At 37.0% G+C, this 20,049-nt stretch overlaps 1 protein-coding gene across 1 annotated transcript in view; it reads left to right on the top strand.

The window, feature by feature from the left end:
* The first annotated feature begins 3,520 nt into the window (after positions 1-3,520).
* Positions 3,521-20,049, top strand: part of LOC124254675 (peroxisomal acyl-coenzyme A oxidase 1-like) — a 38,840-nt gene continuing 22,311 nt past the window's right edge. The window contains exons 1-5 of the mRNA XM_046688522.1: positions 3,521-3,673; positions 7,452-7,608; positions 13,090-13,244; positions 14,224-14,331; positions 16,434-16,553. Of these exons, the coding sequence (XP_046544478.1) occupies positions 3,526-3,673; positions 7,452-7,608; positions 13,090-13,244; positions 14,224-14,331; positions 16,434-16,553 (688 nt within the window). The 5' untranslated portion in view covers positions 3,521-3,525. The remainder of the gene's footprint in view (positions 3,674-7,451; positions 7,609-13,089; positions 13,245-14,223; positions 14,332-16,433; positions 16,554-20,049) is intronic.

Here is a 20,049-nt window from a genome sequence, read left to right as displayed (position 1 = left end):
CATTTATTCACACATGTTCTTTTTATTTTGTTCTTTTTTCTTTATTTCTTTCATTCATTCACATATAATTCTTGCTCTTAATTCATTCATTCATTCATTGTAAAATTCCGACTGATGCAATACACTGGCTGAAGTACTGTTAAACAGCCGAAGTTGCGCTGGGAACGAACCAAGTCACTGTGTGCGCTGGAGCATGACGAGGCACACCCCAATTAGTACAAATGGTAAAGAAAGCCAGCGAGTGACCTATCCCTGTTGTAGAGTATCCCTGTACATACATATATATGCAATATAGTCATTTTGATATATTAATTTGTTTATATGTTCACAACAGCAAATTATTAATTCTGATCCATACAACTTACAGACAATTGGTGAATTTTATTGAAAATGTCCCGTGCAGAGATATTATTAATTATTATTTATATGACAATATTAACAGGATAGCATGTACATCACGTGTTTTCAGTGATGAACGAGCATTCGGTGCAATCCGTGCATTGTCGGAATACAATATCAGCCTGGCTAGCTATTCTCGAAACGTTCGTATAGCCCTACGAACTTCTTAAGCCCATTCTTAACACATTGGCTACGATCAAAGTTAAGAATTCATAGGGCTACGAACGTTTCGAGAATATGGGCCCTGGTTCCCATCAGGCGCAACAAACCCAGGGAACCAGGATGGATACACTATTAGATATGGACATCTGACGGTGTCAACAGGACAGAAAATATGTTAAAAACACCGATTACAAAAACTCAGATAATATAATGAGGCGGACAGTTTACTACAGTCTGTAACCGGGAACTTTAACAACTTTCATAATGAGTGAGTGAGTGAGTGAGTTTAGTTTTACGCCGCACTCAGCAATATCCCAGTTATATGGCGGCGGTCTGTAAATAATCGAGTCTTGACCAGACAATCCAGTGATCAACAGCATGAGCATCGATCTGCGCAATTGGGAACCGATGACATGTGTCAACCGAGTCAGCGAAACTGACCACCCGATCCCGTTAGTCGCCTCTTATGACAAGCATAGTCGCTTTTTATGGCAAGCACATGGGTTGCTGAAGACCTATTCTACCCCGGATCTTCACGGGTACTTTCATGATGATATAAAATATGACAAGAGGAGGTGGCCTAGTGGTTAAACCGTTCGTTCGTCACGCCGAGGTCCCGGGTTCGCCACGTCAGATTCAAACATACCGCGAAATGTAGAAAGAAGAGAACTTCATAGAGGTAACCGAGAAATCATTGTAGCATGCAACAAGGTGTTTTACTGTCCTTTGTCGACTTTCTTTACTGGATCACAATGTCGTTAAAGCACCATTCCGTGACATTAATATTATACCGCAACAAATACTCTAAAGACGCGTTTAAATACCGTATAACTGAACATAAATGTACCGTGAACGGTGTAGATGGGGGAAGCCACAATACTACTGACATACAAACTGGACCAGCGTAGCTATCGACTGCACCACAACAAACAGAGAAACTTAAAGCCCCCTACGGTCCCCTACCGAATAAGACCCAGAACACCTTTATTTTTATATTTCTTCAGTGAGATGGCGGACCAGTACTGGGCCCCGTTCCTCGAAGCGATTAGCGCAAAGTTGATTTCCTTACTTTAACATAGACTTACGACTGTTGTAGGGCTACGATCGCTTTGAGTGGAACTGGACATTAAAGCCCACCACCATCCGGTTGCACTTGCGTTTAGGTTTCTCCCACTAAAGTATTACCCACAGACACAAACTCGGTCCCCACTGAACTATGTCTCCCAGGCCCCGGAAAATAGTTTTTAAAAATAGCCCTGCTAAAGTCTCAGTTTAAATGACTTACAAGGTTTGGATTGCGTCAGCTGAAGGAGCTGTTCTGGGCTGAATTTGGAATTTCATTCATTAGATTTTTTATTTGTAGATGTATATTTTTAAATACAATAGCTACATTTCTGGGACTAAACATCAGACTAGCCATACACCGGCGGCGTGAGTGATTGAGTGAGTATGGTCTTACGCCGCTTTAAGCAATATTCCAGCAGCATCGGATGGGGACACCAGAAATTGGCCACATTGTACCCAGCTGGGGAATCAAGGAGAATTCGGCGTGACGAGCGGACGCGCCTAGGTTACCCACTGCCCCAGCTGGAACAAGAAACCCAGCAGTTTGTAATGGTTGACGAAATATAACCAAATAGCCCAATTGTTGTTTATGATGTTTACTTGTTATTTCTATATAATACACCGTAGGATGTCAAAAAATGCTAATTCCTTTGATTTTCATGTGCAGGGAAATCAACTCACGGGACCCTAAATATGAAATATTTTGAATTACGCGCTCAAAGCCCATATGTCATGTATATGTGCGTGCGTGCGTGCGTGCGTGTGTGTGCCAGTTATTGGCTGGGACAGCTAAATTCCAATATATATCCTAAAGTAGATATTAAACAATATTTATGTCATGTGAATGAATCTATGTGATTATTGTTACACTTTAACAATGCTCACTCTTTACACACCTCACTACTCAAATGTCCAATTCGCCGTCGTAATTAACCACAATATTACAATTTCGTAATAAACCACAGCAACACAATATTACTATTCTGTGATATGCCAGTCTCCCCTTTATGGATAGAAGCATCAGTCGTGAATCAAATATGATTTAATGGAATCAAATATTGCTTCATTTAGGGCGTTAGCATTGAAGGAAGGGCTATGTGAGTGAGTGAGTGAGTTTAGTTTTACGCCGCACTCAGCAATATTCCAGCTATATGGCGGCGGTCTGTAAATAATCGAGTCTGGACCAGACAATCCAGTGATCAACAGCATGAGCATCGATCTGCGCAATTGGGAAAAGATGACCACCCGATCCTGTTAGTCGCCTCTCACGACAAACATAGTCGCCTTTTGTGGCAAGCATGGGTTGCTGAAGACCTATTTTACCCCGGATCTTCACGGGTCGAAGGGCTAGGTGGAAGGGAAAATAATGCACTTGTGGGGCTGTGACACATTCAGGCTTACTAATGCAGTCCGAGTGAAATTTTTGGGCTTGCGTGTGTGTATGTGATGTTGTGAATATATTGTGAATGTTTTTATATAACTGTAATATTTGTGTCTAATAGCCTATATGACCGGATGGTGTTTTTAAATCCCTGGAATAATGAATTGCCCTTTATTGTAATTCAACATGTGACACGGCAATTAATTATGTTTCCTCTTCTTCTTCATAGCACAGCTGTGGTTGCATGAATTAACACCTGTTTATTTCATTACTTTAATCCAAAATTCAAAAAGAGATAAACAAAACAATCTTGTTTTTTAACGTTTTACAGACGGGTGGATGTTAAATATATTAGCTATCTAATTACTAAAGATATTACTCGGATTTGGATACATATGCGATCATCCTTTGTTACGGAATTACAGCATGTATACATGTCTTTGTTAGATGTGATGTTCCCCTTTGTAGTTTTCGTCAAATCACGTGACAAGTCATGTGATCAACCTTCCGTAAACAAAATGGCGAGTGACAGTGTGGTTGGAAATGTCAGCGGGAAAATTAATCCCGATCTGCAGAAAGAACGTGTTACTGCGACATTTGATGTCCGGGAGCTGTGTCACCTATTTTACGGAGGACCGGAAAAATTAAAGCGGAAAAGGGAACTGGGTAAGAACGTGAATATATTCGGAAAATATTTGGCTACAAGACGAAAAGATAATTTGTCGAATTTTTCGAAGAAATGATTCACAAAATGAGAAATGAAATGTGTCTGTGCTGTCGTCGAAATGTGTTGTCTTTTTGAGCTTTTCTTAGCCGTTTTGGATAAAACAGTGAGTATTCCAGATTATAATACTGCGACCGGATATTATTGGATATAGATCTACGTGGCTCAGAACAATTAATCAATAATTATCATTGACATCGGTATTTGAATTTTTATAGTTCTTCTTTGGATTTTGGATATACTCTACTCCTTTAAAACATGTCAGTTGTGTATGTTTTTAACAAATGAGTTGACATTTTTAAACAATTCTGCAGAAAGTGCATCTATTTCATTCTGTTCCTTTTCGGTCCAAAATGTGTCTGATGTCGTACACAACATAACATGAGTTACTATTGCTTCAATAAGCGAGACGTAGGATACTTTAGTGCAGTATATACTGCAGTAGAGGTATGCATAGGTGGTGGCAGCATTTGATCAATAAATAGATATCTGATTTACTACCAAGTGTAGATTTGGACTTTGTACTTATGATCTACCTGAAGCATTACTAATTTTGTGACTGTAGACACTCACAGTGTTATTTATACTCGTTTAATGTTTCAGACTTTTACTATACATAATATATATAATGATATATAATATTATCCAAACAAACTTACAATTTATTATTTACAATTATAATTATTTATAATTTTTATTGGCTGATTGTAACTCAATATTTGTTCAAGGTGCAATCAAGAACTTCAGCATTATCAGCCATTAATAATTATTTTATGAGCTGCAAAAATTACAATAATAAACACACTCATTTAACTACTAATAACAGACCATGAATTCATTTCACTTAACCTACGGCATATGTCATGTCGTGTGAATTTTGATTGAAGGGTTATGTATGTTTATTTATATTAGTATATAAATGTTTGGATGTGACTTATTGTCAAGTTCATTTGTCTGTTTCATGTACATGAGAGTGGTGAAAGACATGTATATATATTTGTTTTTTAGATATTACTAATACTGTGACATGCATGGCGAAAATTTTGACAATACCCAATTATTCCTTAAACCAATCAAATATCGATAGTCATATTCAACCAAACCTAACCTATCAGACAATGAAAGAAATTTAAAATCACTTACATGTGAATATTTTACGAGAATGGTCATCGTGAATTAGCATGCTATACAATGTTAAGTCAAATAACGAAACACAACAGAAAATTTCTTTTATGATTAAAGATTTATGATATTTGTGTAGCTGTATCTTTTTATGCTTACCCCTCAAAGAGAAATTGTTAGGTGAAAAAAGAAAATAATTCATTTTCTGATAATTACTCTTAGCTCAGGTCATTGATCTGTAAACCAAAACATTTGAGTCACAGTTTCCGACTTGCTGACCGGCTTGTTATCTGCTGCGAGTCTATGTTGGACATAAAATATGTCACTCAAGGACCCAGCTGGCTGAGACAGATAATAGCTGGGTTAAGTTTATCACTTGTTACACAAGCATACAGCTGTAGCAGATCTGTGTCTACCTTAAACGGTACATGGTACACATTACACAGTGACACACATTCTCAACCATGTGCATGTAAATGGCACAAGATCAGATTTCTAATTAATATGTTTTTTTCTCCAGTGTATGGTTCCTATGGAAACACTAGTCCCTCGATGTTACATTCATTTAACCAACAGTGGTAACTGTTCATAGTTATCAGATATAAAACCATCTTTTGTTAAATAATTCAAGGATGAATTATGTACTTCTCTGCCCAGTGACAGTTGAAAGTTGGCTAGTGTAGGGTATAGGACCTTGCGTTGTATATTTTTATGATGATGGTGAAGTAGCCAACTTCAAGTGTATAGGTTCTATGAATCAGGTCTCATTGCTGGTAAAAACATAACAAAGGGGAAAGACAAATTTAATCATTTATTTACAAAACGTGAACTTAATTAACCTAACACCCTAACTCACCAATATACCTAGCAACCTAAAACCTAATGAGACACGTCTCTGATTTCAGAGCCTATGTCCAAAAATTAAATGTATTAATTAACTTTATCTTACCTCACACCTAAATGTCGCTTTCTGATTGGCTGAGCGCTGTTCTATTATTTTCAATGTACCCTGCTTACAAGAGAGTAACATTTCAATGTACCCCGCTGTCAATGGCAACTCAGGTTTTGCAGGTTTTGTCAGTGAGTGCCCATTATGTCAATACAATGCATTTTAGCCCTACATACACTGAAAAACATTAAAATTTCATACCCGATTTGGATGAAAATGATGAGTTGAAATGCACTCCAGTCATGATTTTGACTTGGTTAAAAAAAAGATGTGTGTGTGTGTGTGTTTTGTAAGGATAGGGTCGGTCGAGTTACCGGAAATAGACATATATTTTTTTTGCCTTACCAGGACTAGGTACCCAAAGTAAATGTCCTCACCTCTGGTGGACCAGTGGACCAAAGACAAAGAGTGCTGTGAAGCTATTCTCTTTATCATGTTTATAGGGGTAGAGGCAGGCAGTGCATGTGCTGCTCATGCCAGGCAGAGCACACCAACCTGTGGGGTGTGTTGTGGCTATGCATACCAGCATAGCCGGGAACACACTAAAACCCATGTTATGGTAACCTAACCCCAGTAGAACTAGAACTTGACCCAAAATATCCCCAAATATCACAATTGATTGGAAAGTTGAATATATATATTTTGTCTCAAAAGCAATATGATGTAGTCGTTAACAAAAGTAGTTATTCTGTAGATGTATCAATATGAAAATGTTATTGATACAATAGCTAATAAAAACATGTGAAACTGTGGGTTAGAATTTATCTCCAGCAACCCATGCTTGTCGTAAGGCTCGCAGACTTGGTTGATGCCTGCCATGGTATCCTGATTGTGTAGTTTGTTGCTCATGATGTCAATCACTTGATCAGCGTTTCCAACCTCAGTAATTTACAGACCCCTGCAGGGGTGGAAATAACCCATTGCCCGACGTCTGAGTCCAGTGGTTTTTTCTGTCAGGCAAGCAAATTTGTATATCACACTGTACCGGTGTCCAGTTGACTTTCCAATGTTAATTATGTTGGGTTTTTTTAAAAATCAACAAGAAAACGAACGGTATAGTGGAAAAATTATCAGGGCAAGTGATTTTACATGTGCCACTGTACCGGAGTACACTAGCAATTTTTAAAGTGATTTCCAGCCCTGCCCTGTCATGTAGCTGGAAATTTGCTGACAACAGCATTAAACAAACAAAAAAGACTTGCCATGCCAGGTTCTTGTCATGGAGGGAATTATTGTAACGACCCTAGTGAGAGTAACAGTTTGCAGTCTGATTCCTGCTTTCAGAATATCCACTGTTTCATGATCTATTGTTTCTAGAAGCAGAGGGGCAGTGGGGTAGCCTAATGGTTAAAGCATTGGCTCGTCACGCCGAAGACCCGGGTTCGAATCCCCACATGGGTACAATGTGTGAAGCCCATTTCTGGTGTCCCCTGCCGTGATGTTGCTGGAATATTGCTAAAAGCGGCGTTAAAACAAACTCAGTCAGTCAGTCAGTCTAGAAGCAGAGAGAGAGGTCATGTCAAAGTAAGTGGATTATATCCAAAGACGTTGTAATATGATTCTTCTTGTGACCATTCCTGGGAGCCATCATGAAGACTGTTGTAACTACCCTTCAAGTTATAAAGCCTGAATCTGATTCTTTCTTTCAGAACATCTACTGTTTAGCGAGCCATTATTTCAAGATGCAGAGAGAGCGTTCATGTCGAAGGAAGAGATTTATGAACTGTCGGTACAAAAGTCTGTAAAACTGTTTGAATGGAAGCGGCGGTACCAGTGGACGGAGGAAGACTTTGAGATGGCTGTTGAGTGAGTGATTCTCAGAACCAGAATTATTTTGCAGATGCTAAAACTATGTAAGATGGAGTTGGATAAACATGAACAAGACAACAAAGACTCTTCATGAAACGGCGGTGGAGTAGCCTAGTGGTTAAAGCATTGGCTCGTCACGCCGAAGACCCGGGTTCGATTCCCCACATGGGTACAATGTGTGAAGCCATTTCTGGTGTCCCCCGCCGTGATGTTGCTGGAATATTGCTAAAAGCGGCGTAAAACCAAACTCAGTCAGTCAGTCTTAGTCTTCATGAAACAGCCACACAAATAGAATTGGTTGTAGAGTGAGTGAGTGAGTATAGTTTTACGCCACTTTCAGCAATATTGGTTGTATAGAATGGAGCCATTCGGTATTAGATTCAGCATTGTTTATTAACAGTGGAATAATTGTCCCCAAATGCCAGTATGTGTAATCAGGCATGTTTAATACAATTTAAAGATTTGTTTCAATTCAGTCTCTTAGTCTATAACTTTACATTTTACACCATGTGTTTGAATACTATGTGATTCTGAAATATATACACACAGTCCTTCCACTGTAAATGAGCATAGTAGCATGTTTGCTATGGGCTAGGTCTGTCTGTTTTCCACTTGTGATAAACTGGAGCCTTGGCACTGTCTTCCCATCTCAATATTGTGGTAAGCTTTCAAAAGATGCAACACATTTCAAGGTTTAGATGAGATTTAAACTGAACAGCAAACAAGATATTGGGGGTTAAGAACAAGAAGACGAAATATGGTTTGAAGAAATAGAAATTCTTTTACTTTCTATTTAGTTACCCATAGGTACCTGAGATTTTTCAGAAAAATATGACAAATAGATCATACCAGCATGGAAGTTGTGGAAAAAGAATTCACCAAAAGCATCTCAGACATGTGGTACATGTATTGTAAATAACCTATCTGATCAAGTTACTTTGCTATTCAATGCTTTACTGGTACTCCAAGCAATGTTCCCATGGAAACATAATAGTGTTTCAAAACATTTTCGGTAAGGAAATTAGGGAGTTTAAAAAATAAGTTTCATCATATCAAACCTACATTAGCATAAAACAAAAATTGATAATTTTAGAAGCTAAAGCTATTGCATTTTTGTTGAAGGCCAACACAAATTGTTACACACACATCGCCTCTAATCTACCAGTCACATCCCAAAAGGGCAAATTTGCTCTGGTCTAGTGAGATTTTTGTAACAGCAGATTTGTGAAAAGCAATATGTACTCTAAATGATACTACAAGGCATGATCAAGATAGCAAACACCAAATATAGTTGATACCACCATTACCTTAGTTCACAGAGCAGCTTGCATGGTTAAGGATAAAGGGAGATAATTCTGATTATGATTATGAAATGGATACCCACGTAAAAAACCCACAATGATAGAGAATATTGGAAATGTTGGCTAACAGCATAATCAGTATATTTATATTTTGTTACATCTGTCATAACCATATCTGTCTGACCAGTATCGATGGACAGCTAATAAGCATGGACATCATTGTTCAGTCAGACAGTACAAAATTTGCCCTGTTTGTATCCAACCCACATCAACAAATTAAACCCTATTGATTCATTTGTTAATGTTGGCGTTCAAGGAGGTTGCGCAAAGCAATAACGTGAACTTATGATGTATGTTTTGATCAAAACAGTCTGACCAACATCATAGATCAGTCAGTCAGTACAAACTTGGCCCGGTTGTATGAAATCCAGATGAATGTATTAAACTCTGATGTTCCATTAAATTCTTAATATTTCATTACTTAATGTTGGCATTCAAAGAGGTTGCTTAAAGCAATAACAAAGCTGCCTTGAACTGATGATACATGTTTTGTTCGTCTTGTGTTTATGTGTCATTTAATTAGCCCTGTGTTATATATATTTCTTGCATTAAATAATTACTTGCTTTAAACAAGATTTGATGTAGCTGATTTTGTTTCACACCTCGGGAGCGTGGAATCTGTGTCCTGAAATAACATGACACAAATTTGTGAGTTCATGGTATCCTTCCAAAACATCTACATCCTAAAACCACAAATATTGTCCAGTCCATCTAATCTCCTGCCTCATCTCTGAGGAGTTGGAACATCCCAACTGAACCTGAGGTCTATTCTCAAATCTCCCCAACAGTATATCATAGATGAGGAATGGGTTACCCTGGCCAAAAAAATGAAACAATTTGTAAATATGATACCACTTTATTATGATTGACAGCACATTTAAGACATGATATCATAGCATTATAATGTCTAACAGCACATAATAATGTTGTATTATGATAACTGTATCACATGTATTGACAAATATTCACAGCACATATGTATTATTGTCATCCTATTATTCTTTCATATAACTGTAATTAATCTGTGCCATGCCAGATAGCACAGTATCACTATGAAATTACTGGCTGTTCTTGAACTTCTTTTGTGAACATTTACAAAAATATGCAAAATACATGTCTACTTATCATTTTGAGCTGTTTGGATTTAAATACCAGTAAACAATTTATTAAGCCAAGAGTATAACAACACTGCATAATTAACCAATGTTGTGTTCTTTCCACCTGCAATTATCCAGATTAGATTTGATCTTCAGTAACTGATGGTTATCGTAAGAGGCGACTAACGGGATCGGGTGGTCAGTCTCGCTGGCTTGGTTGACACATGTCGTCGGTTCCCAATTGCGTAGATAGATGCTCATGATGCTGATCACTGCATTGTCTGGTCCAGACTCGATTATTTACAGACCACCGTCATATAGCTGGAATATTGCTGAGTGCGGCGTTGAACAACAAACCAACCACACCAACTTTCCAACTTTCGTGATTTCATATTTTGCAAAATGTTCATTTCCTTCATGAATACAAGCACCTCACATTCATGAACTTTGTTACAGTGAACAATGTATAAAACTGTGCTAGGTGTTTGTTGGTACTTGGACATGTATGCTACCATTGCAGTGTTCATGAATGGTGTTTCAAAGTCACAGGACATTGAGTCCTGTAAGTTTCAGATGTCTGTCTGACCATTGGCGAATCTGCCGGATTTGTCAGAGGGTCAGACGCTATTTGTGAACACTGCATTGTGAGTTTATGCATGAACACCATTTCTGTGTCCCCTGCCGTGATATTGCTGAAAGTGGCGTTAGACCATACTCACTCACTCACTCACTCACTCACTCACTCACTCACTCACTCACTCACTCACTCACTCACTCACTCACTCACTCACTCACTCACACTCACTCACTCACTCACTCACTCACTCACTCACTCACTCACTCACTCACTCACTCACTCACTCACTCACTCACTCACTCATGCATGAACATGAAACGATACAAATTACAAGTCACCTGAAACAGGAGATCAGACTGAATTATATTGTTTTAAATGTCTACTTTTTAGTGCAAATACACAGTAAAATGAGGCCATGAGAGTTAAAATATATTGAAAATCCAGAGAACATTTTCAGAGTGAATAACATGTTAGTAGACTTTAATGGCTCCAAATATTTTGTCGAGCTCTGTTGGCAGCTAGTCCAGCCCACCTGATTTATATCCTTCCCCGACATTTACAAATGTACTGTGAAAGCTGATACACACTTACACACCAATCCATAGCACCACCATGTGTTCACAATGTTGCCTGCCACCGTCTGTTACCTGTGTGTGGCCATTTAGAGTTGTTTCCCTTGTGATTAAGGAATTAAGAACTAAATATTTTATGAGTGATTCAAATGATATTGTAAAATTGTACTGGTGGGGGGTCAACAAATATTGTACATAAGAATATTTTGTAATTTATGCTGAAAAATTATGGGAATGGGGGTGGAGATAGTTGATTTTGTACATGGCATGCAAGGGGGGCGTGTCACTTTCTTTGTACATAATTTTTAGGAGGGTCATAGGGCTGAAACGATGCATTGAACTATCGATGGATAGCAATTGTTGAGGCTCTGATAGCAATTAATCGATGGTAGAAATGAAAACTATCAATGCATCGACAGTATGTGTGACTATCGATAGTTTAGTAATTGACTTCCATTGATAAATGCGCAGCACAAAATACGGGATATTTGGATGCAGACATGCAGCTTCATTGAGTTTATGTTTTAACTGATTACTTGATCTGGGTTTCAAGTTTTTTGTCAGTTATTAAAAGAGACTGAAACTACTTCAACTTGTGTTTATTTCATATAAACTATACTTTCATTTGGGAAATGACTTCAAATGAGACAAAAAGTATTGCAATAGTATCGCAATAGTTGTTTCCCCCTCAATAGTCACCCCTAGTCATTCACATTGTACATGCTTCTCCATAAAAATCATCACCACCCCCCTACCTATTAATTACGAACAGTCTCTTTTGAACTATAATAATTTTCATTGTACTTTGCGCTATGATATTGCAGTCAAAATATATTCAATTAAATGATATCTAGAAATCTTGATATTTAGAAATTGTATTTTTTGTATTGTTTGTCATGTTTGTTTGTGTTGATGCTTTTAAAATCAATAATGTGAACAGAAACTTTCCCAGCATGTAGAACCAATGATTTTGATTTTTTTTTTTTTTAAATATACTGTTACTTTTCACTTAATCGTGTGCATATACAATTAAATGTTAGTAATTTAGGAATGACTGTTCTTACATTACCACTTACACTCAAATGTACACTTACAATTAATTGGCAGGAGGTGCTGACAGTTTATATTTGACCTACCTAGATTTACAATATAGAACAAACCTAGCCTAGCCATTTATGTTAATTATGTTGTTTTCTTTGTTACATTGTTACATCCAGTATATATACACTTCCCCCTTCTTCATGTTCCATTATGCTTGACAACGGTACAAGAATCTGTATCGAAACGTCGCACTCACGAATAAAAAAAAAGAAGTTGTTATTCATAAAGTTTGTTCTATATTGTACTTCCCAACTTCTAAAATGCCACTCAAAGAAGTTACCTAGATTTACTTGAAATAAAATGATCACTTCAGTTGATTCAAAGTTTGGAAGGACTGTTTCCTGGATTATTGGAGTGCGAAACATGAAATTCTATAATTTGAGAATGTTTGGTTTTGTCGCCATGTTAAGTACTCTCAAACCTCCATTAAACGAAAGACCTGCTGATGACCGGATCATATTATTAATAGTTGGATACAACTATCATGAGGTATTAATTAATACTGAAATTCTGTATAAATTATTTCTCCATGATACAAATAAGTTGAATCACACTCTGGTTATAATAGGTTTACAATCCTTTTCATACCATCATTTGTGGCTAACGATTTTATTCTGTGACATTATTTTACTGGAGGTATCTGCTTGCTTCTTTCGGTCTGAATGATGATGGTGGTTGCCTCATGGTTAAAGCATTTGCTTGTAACTCATTATAGAGCTGGAATATTGTTAAAACTGTATAGAATTCCACTTATTTGTTCTCCATTTCAGCCTGACAAGTCATGACTTGGCACTTGGTCTGCATCACTCCATGTTCATTCCCGGGATTGAACGGCTAGCTACAGACGAACAGAAGGCAAAATGGCTGCCATTAGCTCTCAACTTTAAAATCATTGGAACTTATGCACAGACTGAACTTGGACATGGTAAGACCACTGAAAGAAGTATTTAGTATGGTTTGTTTCTGGTCCCAGAAAACAGGGAATACTAAAATTATATGATTGTATATTTTACAGTAATATTTCTAATAATTGTGAAATATGCCTGTTCTGTCCCGAGGTTATTTATCATTTATAGCATATGTTATATTTGGAATTACACTGTCTAACTTTATCACTGATTAAACATGGCCAAACATTTGATAATATTCAGCTGTGTTTAGCCAGTAATCCACCACACCCAAATCTATAAAAGAAAATATGTTTGTCTCAATCTTATCATGACATAAGTGTGTTTCTGAAAATCTTTTCTTTTTTTTCTGTTCATTGCAGAGATTTTATATCCTTGATTAACTGCATCAAATTAAGGAAAATTTACAAATCAAATGGCGTCATCCTTCAGTGTCATGGTAGAATATGGGATTTGTAATGCTTAGATTATAAATCTTGAGTATATGACAAACTCTCCCCTATACAAGCTTTAACAGGATGACATCCTAAAACGGCGAGTATATTTATGGGGATATCATTCTAAGTTTTTGATATAATTCACTCACTTGTCAGTTAGGAAATGTCCTGAATTGTTTTCTCCCTTGAAAATAACACCTTGAACATGTTGAAAGGCCTCACATTGTCTTACCAATCGCTAGCTCAAGTTTGACTTTGATATTGTATATATTTGAGATACTTTTGAAATCTTTCTAAGACTTACCTTTTTTCTAGTCAGTGATTTGAAAATAACATTGAGTGATACATAATGTTTAATCCTTCCATTTTGTTATAGAGTTTGTATACAACTGCTGTCTGTATATAAATGTTGATACGTGGATCATCAACTTTGTGAGCTTTGTACATATGAAATATATGACAATTAATCTGAAAATATCACACATGTTGGGATTAGGTTGTTTTACAGAGGATTTCTTTAAACAATTGATGGACTTACTGATTGTCTTTGTTGTTTAAGGAACCAACTTGTTGGCGCTAGAGACAACAGCGACCTTTGACCCCCAGACCGATGAGTTTGTGATGAACACCCCAAAGATCACATCGATGAAGTGGTGGCCAGGAGGGTGTACGTAGTTCATCTCGCTGAAATATACTGAGTGTGAAGCTATTTTTGTGTGTCCCCAGCCATATTGCTGGAATACTGCTAAAAGCGGGTTAAAACTGCTTGCTCACCAATAGGTTACGATGACACACACACCAAACTGACTGACTGACTGAGTTTGGTTTTACGCCGCTTTTAGCAATATTCCAGCCACATCACGTGGCGGGGAACACCAGAAAACACATTGTACCCTTGTGGGGATTCGAAGTCTGACCAAAAGCTTTAACCACTAGGCTACCTCACCGACCCCACATACCAAGAAAACCAGCGAGTCTGATCAAAAGATCAGTTAAGTCTTAAGACAGGCAAAGGTTGCTAAGGAGCCATATATAGTCTAGTCACATTTATGACTACATAATATCACAGGTCAAGATCGATTACAGGAGCTGAGAAAATGTTTAAGAATCATGATGTACTCAGGGTTTTACACGACGTGCACATGTTGCATCCAGTACACACTAATGTAGAGAATGGACGCCGAAGAACAATTCACTGCATCCAGAGGGACGCAAAATATTATTGACTGTACCCACAACACATCTATGACTTTGCTTAGTGTTTGTTTCTCTCAGAGCAGTTTCAAACATAATTTCATCCATCAGTCCATATGATCAATGATTCATTCCAGGCTCTAAAGAAATTATCAAAACATACAGTTCTCTACACTGTTACTTCACAGGACACTCGTATTGCCAAAAAGGACCCTTAAAACTAATAATTGGGGGTCCTCGGGACCACCATGTTTGTGAGTCGAGGTAAAAATCCTGTGGACTTTAAGAGCTATCACTGATATGCAAAGTTGGTGTGTCTATTATGAAAAACCCAGTTACCATGGTTACTAGGACAACCATGGGAGACAACCTTCCTCAAACCTCACTTGCTCTGTGACACACTCTCAATAGCTGCCCTTGAGGAATTCAACTAAAAGTTTCAAACATCTTTTTCTTGAGACTTCCCTATTTTTATTTACAGGTATATTTCAGATTCCAGTGTCACATCATCTCATTATACACTATGCCAGTGTGCAGTACTGGTTAGACATGAGGCTCTCTATGTATCATTGTCATTATCATTGTCATTATCATTATCATTGTCATTATCATTATTATCATTATCATTATCATTATCATTGTCATTATTGTCATTGTCATTATCATTATCATTGTCATTGTCATTATCATTGTCATTATCATTGTCATTATAACCCATGCTTGTTGTAAGAGGCGACTAACGGGATCGTGTGGTCAAGCTCGCTGACTTGGCTTACACATGTCATTGTATCCCCATTGCGTAGATCATTGCTGTTGATCACTGGATTGTCTGGTCCAGACTCAAATATTTACAGGCCGCCGCCATAATAGCTGGAATATTGCTGAGTGCGGCGTAAAACTAAAGTCACTCTCTCACTCATTGTCATTATTAAAAGAAAAGAGAGTAAACCCATAAATGTCATATCTTTTAATTAAACTCTTGTTAACACGTAGGTGCTTTAGTGTCCCAGATACCACCCACACATCTGTGAAAGTGTTTCACTCTAAACTCATTTAGATGTCAGTAGGGGTGGACGATAATACCGGTTAGCCAGTATATTGCAATTCGAACTTCACAATACAATATATTGCAGTACACTTTTCGTGAACCAGTTCACCGGATATGATCGACAATTTCCGTGACCATGATTGGTAATTTTCATGATGTAGTCAAAAATATGATTAACATTTTTCCTTTATATTGTTATGCAATAATAGCTTTGATAATAGTTTATTGGTCATATAATTGCATTTGCATGACTTTTGAACCATATAAATAAAAAAATAGATTGGTACCAGCAATTGTAGGGATAAACAATTTGGAAACATTTTCAGTTGATCTCTTGTACAATTACAGTCCTGACAGTGGCTAGTGGCATTGTTTTAAACAAAAGGAAACAGTAATTTCATTACCTTAAACCATGTGTTACACTTCACAATATATTGCAATACAAAAATGTTGGCAATACCCAACCCTAGGTGTCAGTATTGATCAATATTGCAAGAATTCTCTGACTGATATTTTCTATATTTCAGTAGGAAAATCCAGCACTCATGCAATAGTATTGGCCCAACTCGTCCTTCGAGGGAAGAATTATGGAATGCACCCTTTCATGGTACAGCTTCGAAGTTTAGAAGATCACACACCCATACCAGGTGAGTTTGGACTGATGACCACTATACACCTGACACCTGTCATTCACAGTCCCAGACCTGCGTTATTTTCCGCTCCAACCAGTCTTTTCCTCAATGCTAAAACCCTGACTCCTTTTCAATTTTAAAGGATATATTTGTTTCTATCAAAATTATGTATATTTAGAGACTATGTGTTAGTCTAAGGCATTAATTGACCACCACTCTTTCTCACTCACTCAGATTTCATTCATCCTCTCATCCAATCATTTACTCATCACACAAATGACATGGCTGGTTGAGGCTATCTGTGGTTGAGGCTATCGGTGGCTGTGGTTGAGGCTATCGGTGGTTGAGGCTATCTGTGGTTGTGGTTGAGGCTATCGGTGGTTGAGGCTATCTGTGGTTGTGGTTGAGGCTATCGGTGGTTGAGGCTATCTGTGGTTGTGGTTGAGGCTATCTGTGGTTGAGGCTATCTGTGGTTGGGCTATCTGTGGTTGGCTATCTGGTTGGCTTGTGGTTGAGGCTATCTGTGGTTGTGGTTGAGGCTATCTGTGGTTGAGGCTATCTGTGGTTGTGGCTATCAGTGGTTGAGGCTATCGGTGGTTGAGGCTATCGGTGGTTGAGGCTATCTGTGGTTGAGGCTATCGGTGGTTGAGGCTATAGGTTTCACTAAACCAAATCTTGTCCCCATTGACTTCTGTGGTAATGATATATTTATAAAAATTACCTAAGTACCCAATGGCTATTACAATGTGCACAGTCTGATCCTAAAACAGCTATTACAAAAAAGCAATGACTGCCTCAACCAGTTTCATTTTAATAACCATAAGGTAAACCGACCGACCCCAGTTCTGCACAAATGTCACCATCTTGAAAATACCTGCGGTCCCATTCAGCATTAGTTATACTGAAATGGGCAGCACTAAATATTGCAAAATATGTCAGTTTTAATTACATGATGGATATGCTTTTAGAAAACACCAAATTCTTATACAAAATGATCTAATCTCAGCTTCCAGTCAATTCAGTCTTCACTGATGGCTCCAACTGCATATAAAACTATTTATTCTGATTTGGTGTAGTATAACCTCTGCCACTGAAGTCTCTTCCTTAGTACTGAGTTATCTCCCTTTGCCAGAACCCAGTTATTGGGAGTTTGAATCTTGAATTTGAAATAATAGTGTTTCTTTTCCTGTGATATATTTGATAAAGTTGAATTTGTACCAGTGGTGTTGCAGAGATGGTACAATATAACAGGTACTTGTGCAATATATAAGTATCATACAGGATAATAGAACACACAATGGCTTGACTGGCCAAACTGGTCAAGCTGACCCTATAATGTACATATACTGCATTCATAGGATCACTCAGATATCAGCACCTTGCAGTGATCTTTTGATATTTTTTTGGAAAAAGATAAATTATAATGTTTAAAAGAATGTTATTCTACATTACATCCCCTGAGTCTCAATTTTCAAAAATAGTAAAATTACAAATTAATTTATTAAATTGAAAATTTATTCAAATAGAAAATATATTAGGATAAAATGACGATACAATTGTGATTTTAATTGTAACACTACTATTGTTCCACCCCTGGATTATGTTTATGATATGTATTGAACGACCTGCTAGCTTGGGTACTGACATGGCCCAGTGTCTAATGAGTTCACTCATCATGGTGACAATCCAAGTTCGAGGCACGTCAAGGCCACATCATGTGAAGTCCTTACTTGGTGTGCCCTACTGAGTCATTACACAAATACTCCTTAAAGTGATGTGAAACCATACCCACTCACTCACCATCACTGGCACAAGTGTTTGAAGTGCATTAAAATCACTATCACAAATGCAGGTCACATGGTGTTTTTTAGCATTAATATTTTGTTCTGTTTAGTATCCTTTATGTATTAAAATGAATTATTTCTTTATTATCCATACTTTGTTAGTTGTTGTCACCTGACCTATGCAAAAGATTTAGTTTGATAATGTTTAGGTAATTTTCAGTTTGCTAATCCTGTAAACCTGGGAAAACACAATATTCAATTTAGCTCAAAATGCAAAATTCTCTTTTTTTTCATGTCATTGAATTTACCACAAATATTATATGAATATCATCTTTAGATGTGTTGTTATTAAATGTCACTTGATTAAATATTTGATTTAAAATTATGAAATTACGTGTAATATTTTAATGTCAGTAGGTTATGCCTTGTGTGATTACAGCTAATAGAGTTGTATTTATATACCCTCTGTTAAGTGTTCGAATCCCACTCCCCCCTACCTTCCCATACCTCTTAGGGTGTGGGCGCCTCAACTATCTAGTTCGCTCGTTGGTTGAGGGGTACAAAGGTCATTACCTTTAACACCTAGGGGGGGAATGTTTGAGGAGCTGAGGAAGACCTCAGCTTAAAAATGAATAAAGAAAAGAAACTTAGCTTTGAACAAAATGTTTCAACAATGTTCAATATCTTTCTAATGTAATTTTGATGGAGTAGAAGTATTATTATTTTTTTAATTTTTTTTTTTAACAGTGGTTTTATTGTAATGTGTCCTTTTTGTCATATATTGCACGATATAATACACTACTGACACTGCACAATTTTGAATAATACTTTTGCATGTATTTTGTTTTGTTTTGTTTTGTTTTGGAAAACTCTATTTTCTGTTTGTCATCTTTTAAATTTAAAAAAAAATTAATAATGGGATAAACACTGCCCAAACCTTCATATTTATGTGTTATAACAATTGTTTAAATATGCAATATCATTTAACTTTAATTTTGTTGCAACTGGTATCTTCAATCAATTCATTTCACCTTGCCCTGATTTATTAGGGAAGGAGCTGGACAAACAAGTCCTGACTTGCTATCTCCCCACACACACAGCCTTTGTGTTCAGTGGGTTAAAAGTAGGTCAGATATGACTTCCACTCCACTGAAAGAATAGCTGTACCCTCACACCTCATTATGGATTTGTTTCCTTAGTTAATGTTGACACATTTTTCTCATTGTTGTCAACTTGGGGATGTTGTATTTATGTGCGTTATAGTATTTTTTTTAAGTGTGTGTATATGCACATTTTGATTAACTTTTACACATTTTCCCCTATTTATTTGACTTTCGATATGTTTACTTTTCTATTTCTCCTTGTGTCATGTTTGACTTTATAAGCAAAAATTCCTAAATATTTCAGTTTTAATTAGATGATATATTTTTTACATTTTTAAATAATCATAGATTTAAAGTTATGAATGACTTAACTGTTTCAATCTTCATACTGACATGCTTCCTGACTTGAATCACATTATTCCCACTCAAATTTGCCCCAATTGTATATTTTATTATTTAGCTCTCCTTGCCTGTGATAAAATCAGTGTGTCTTCCTGAGGGAGAAAACCTCATCAAAAAGGTATACTTGTCACTCTGACAACCAGTTGTTAGGATAGCCTTACAGTATTCACCAGATTAACTATATTCTGCCCTTAATGCACATAAAGTGAGAATAGACAAAGA

This window comes from Haliotis rubra, unplaced genomic scaffold, assembly GCF_003918875.1.
Source record: "Haliotis rubra isolate DU_JTF1 unplaced genomic scaffold, ASM391887v1 Scf58, whole genome shotgun sequence".
Lineage (NCBI taxonomy): Eukaryota > Metazoa > Mollusca > Gastropoda > Lepetellida > Haliotidae > Haliotis > Haliotis rubra.
Note: the sequence above shows the minus strand (reverse complement) of the source record. Positions and strands in the feature narration are given on the sequence as shown.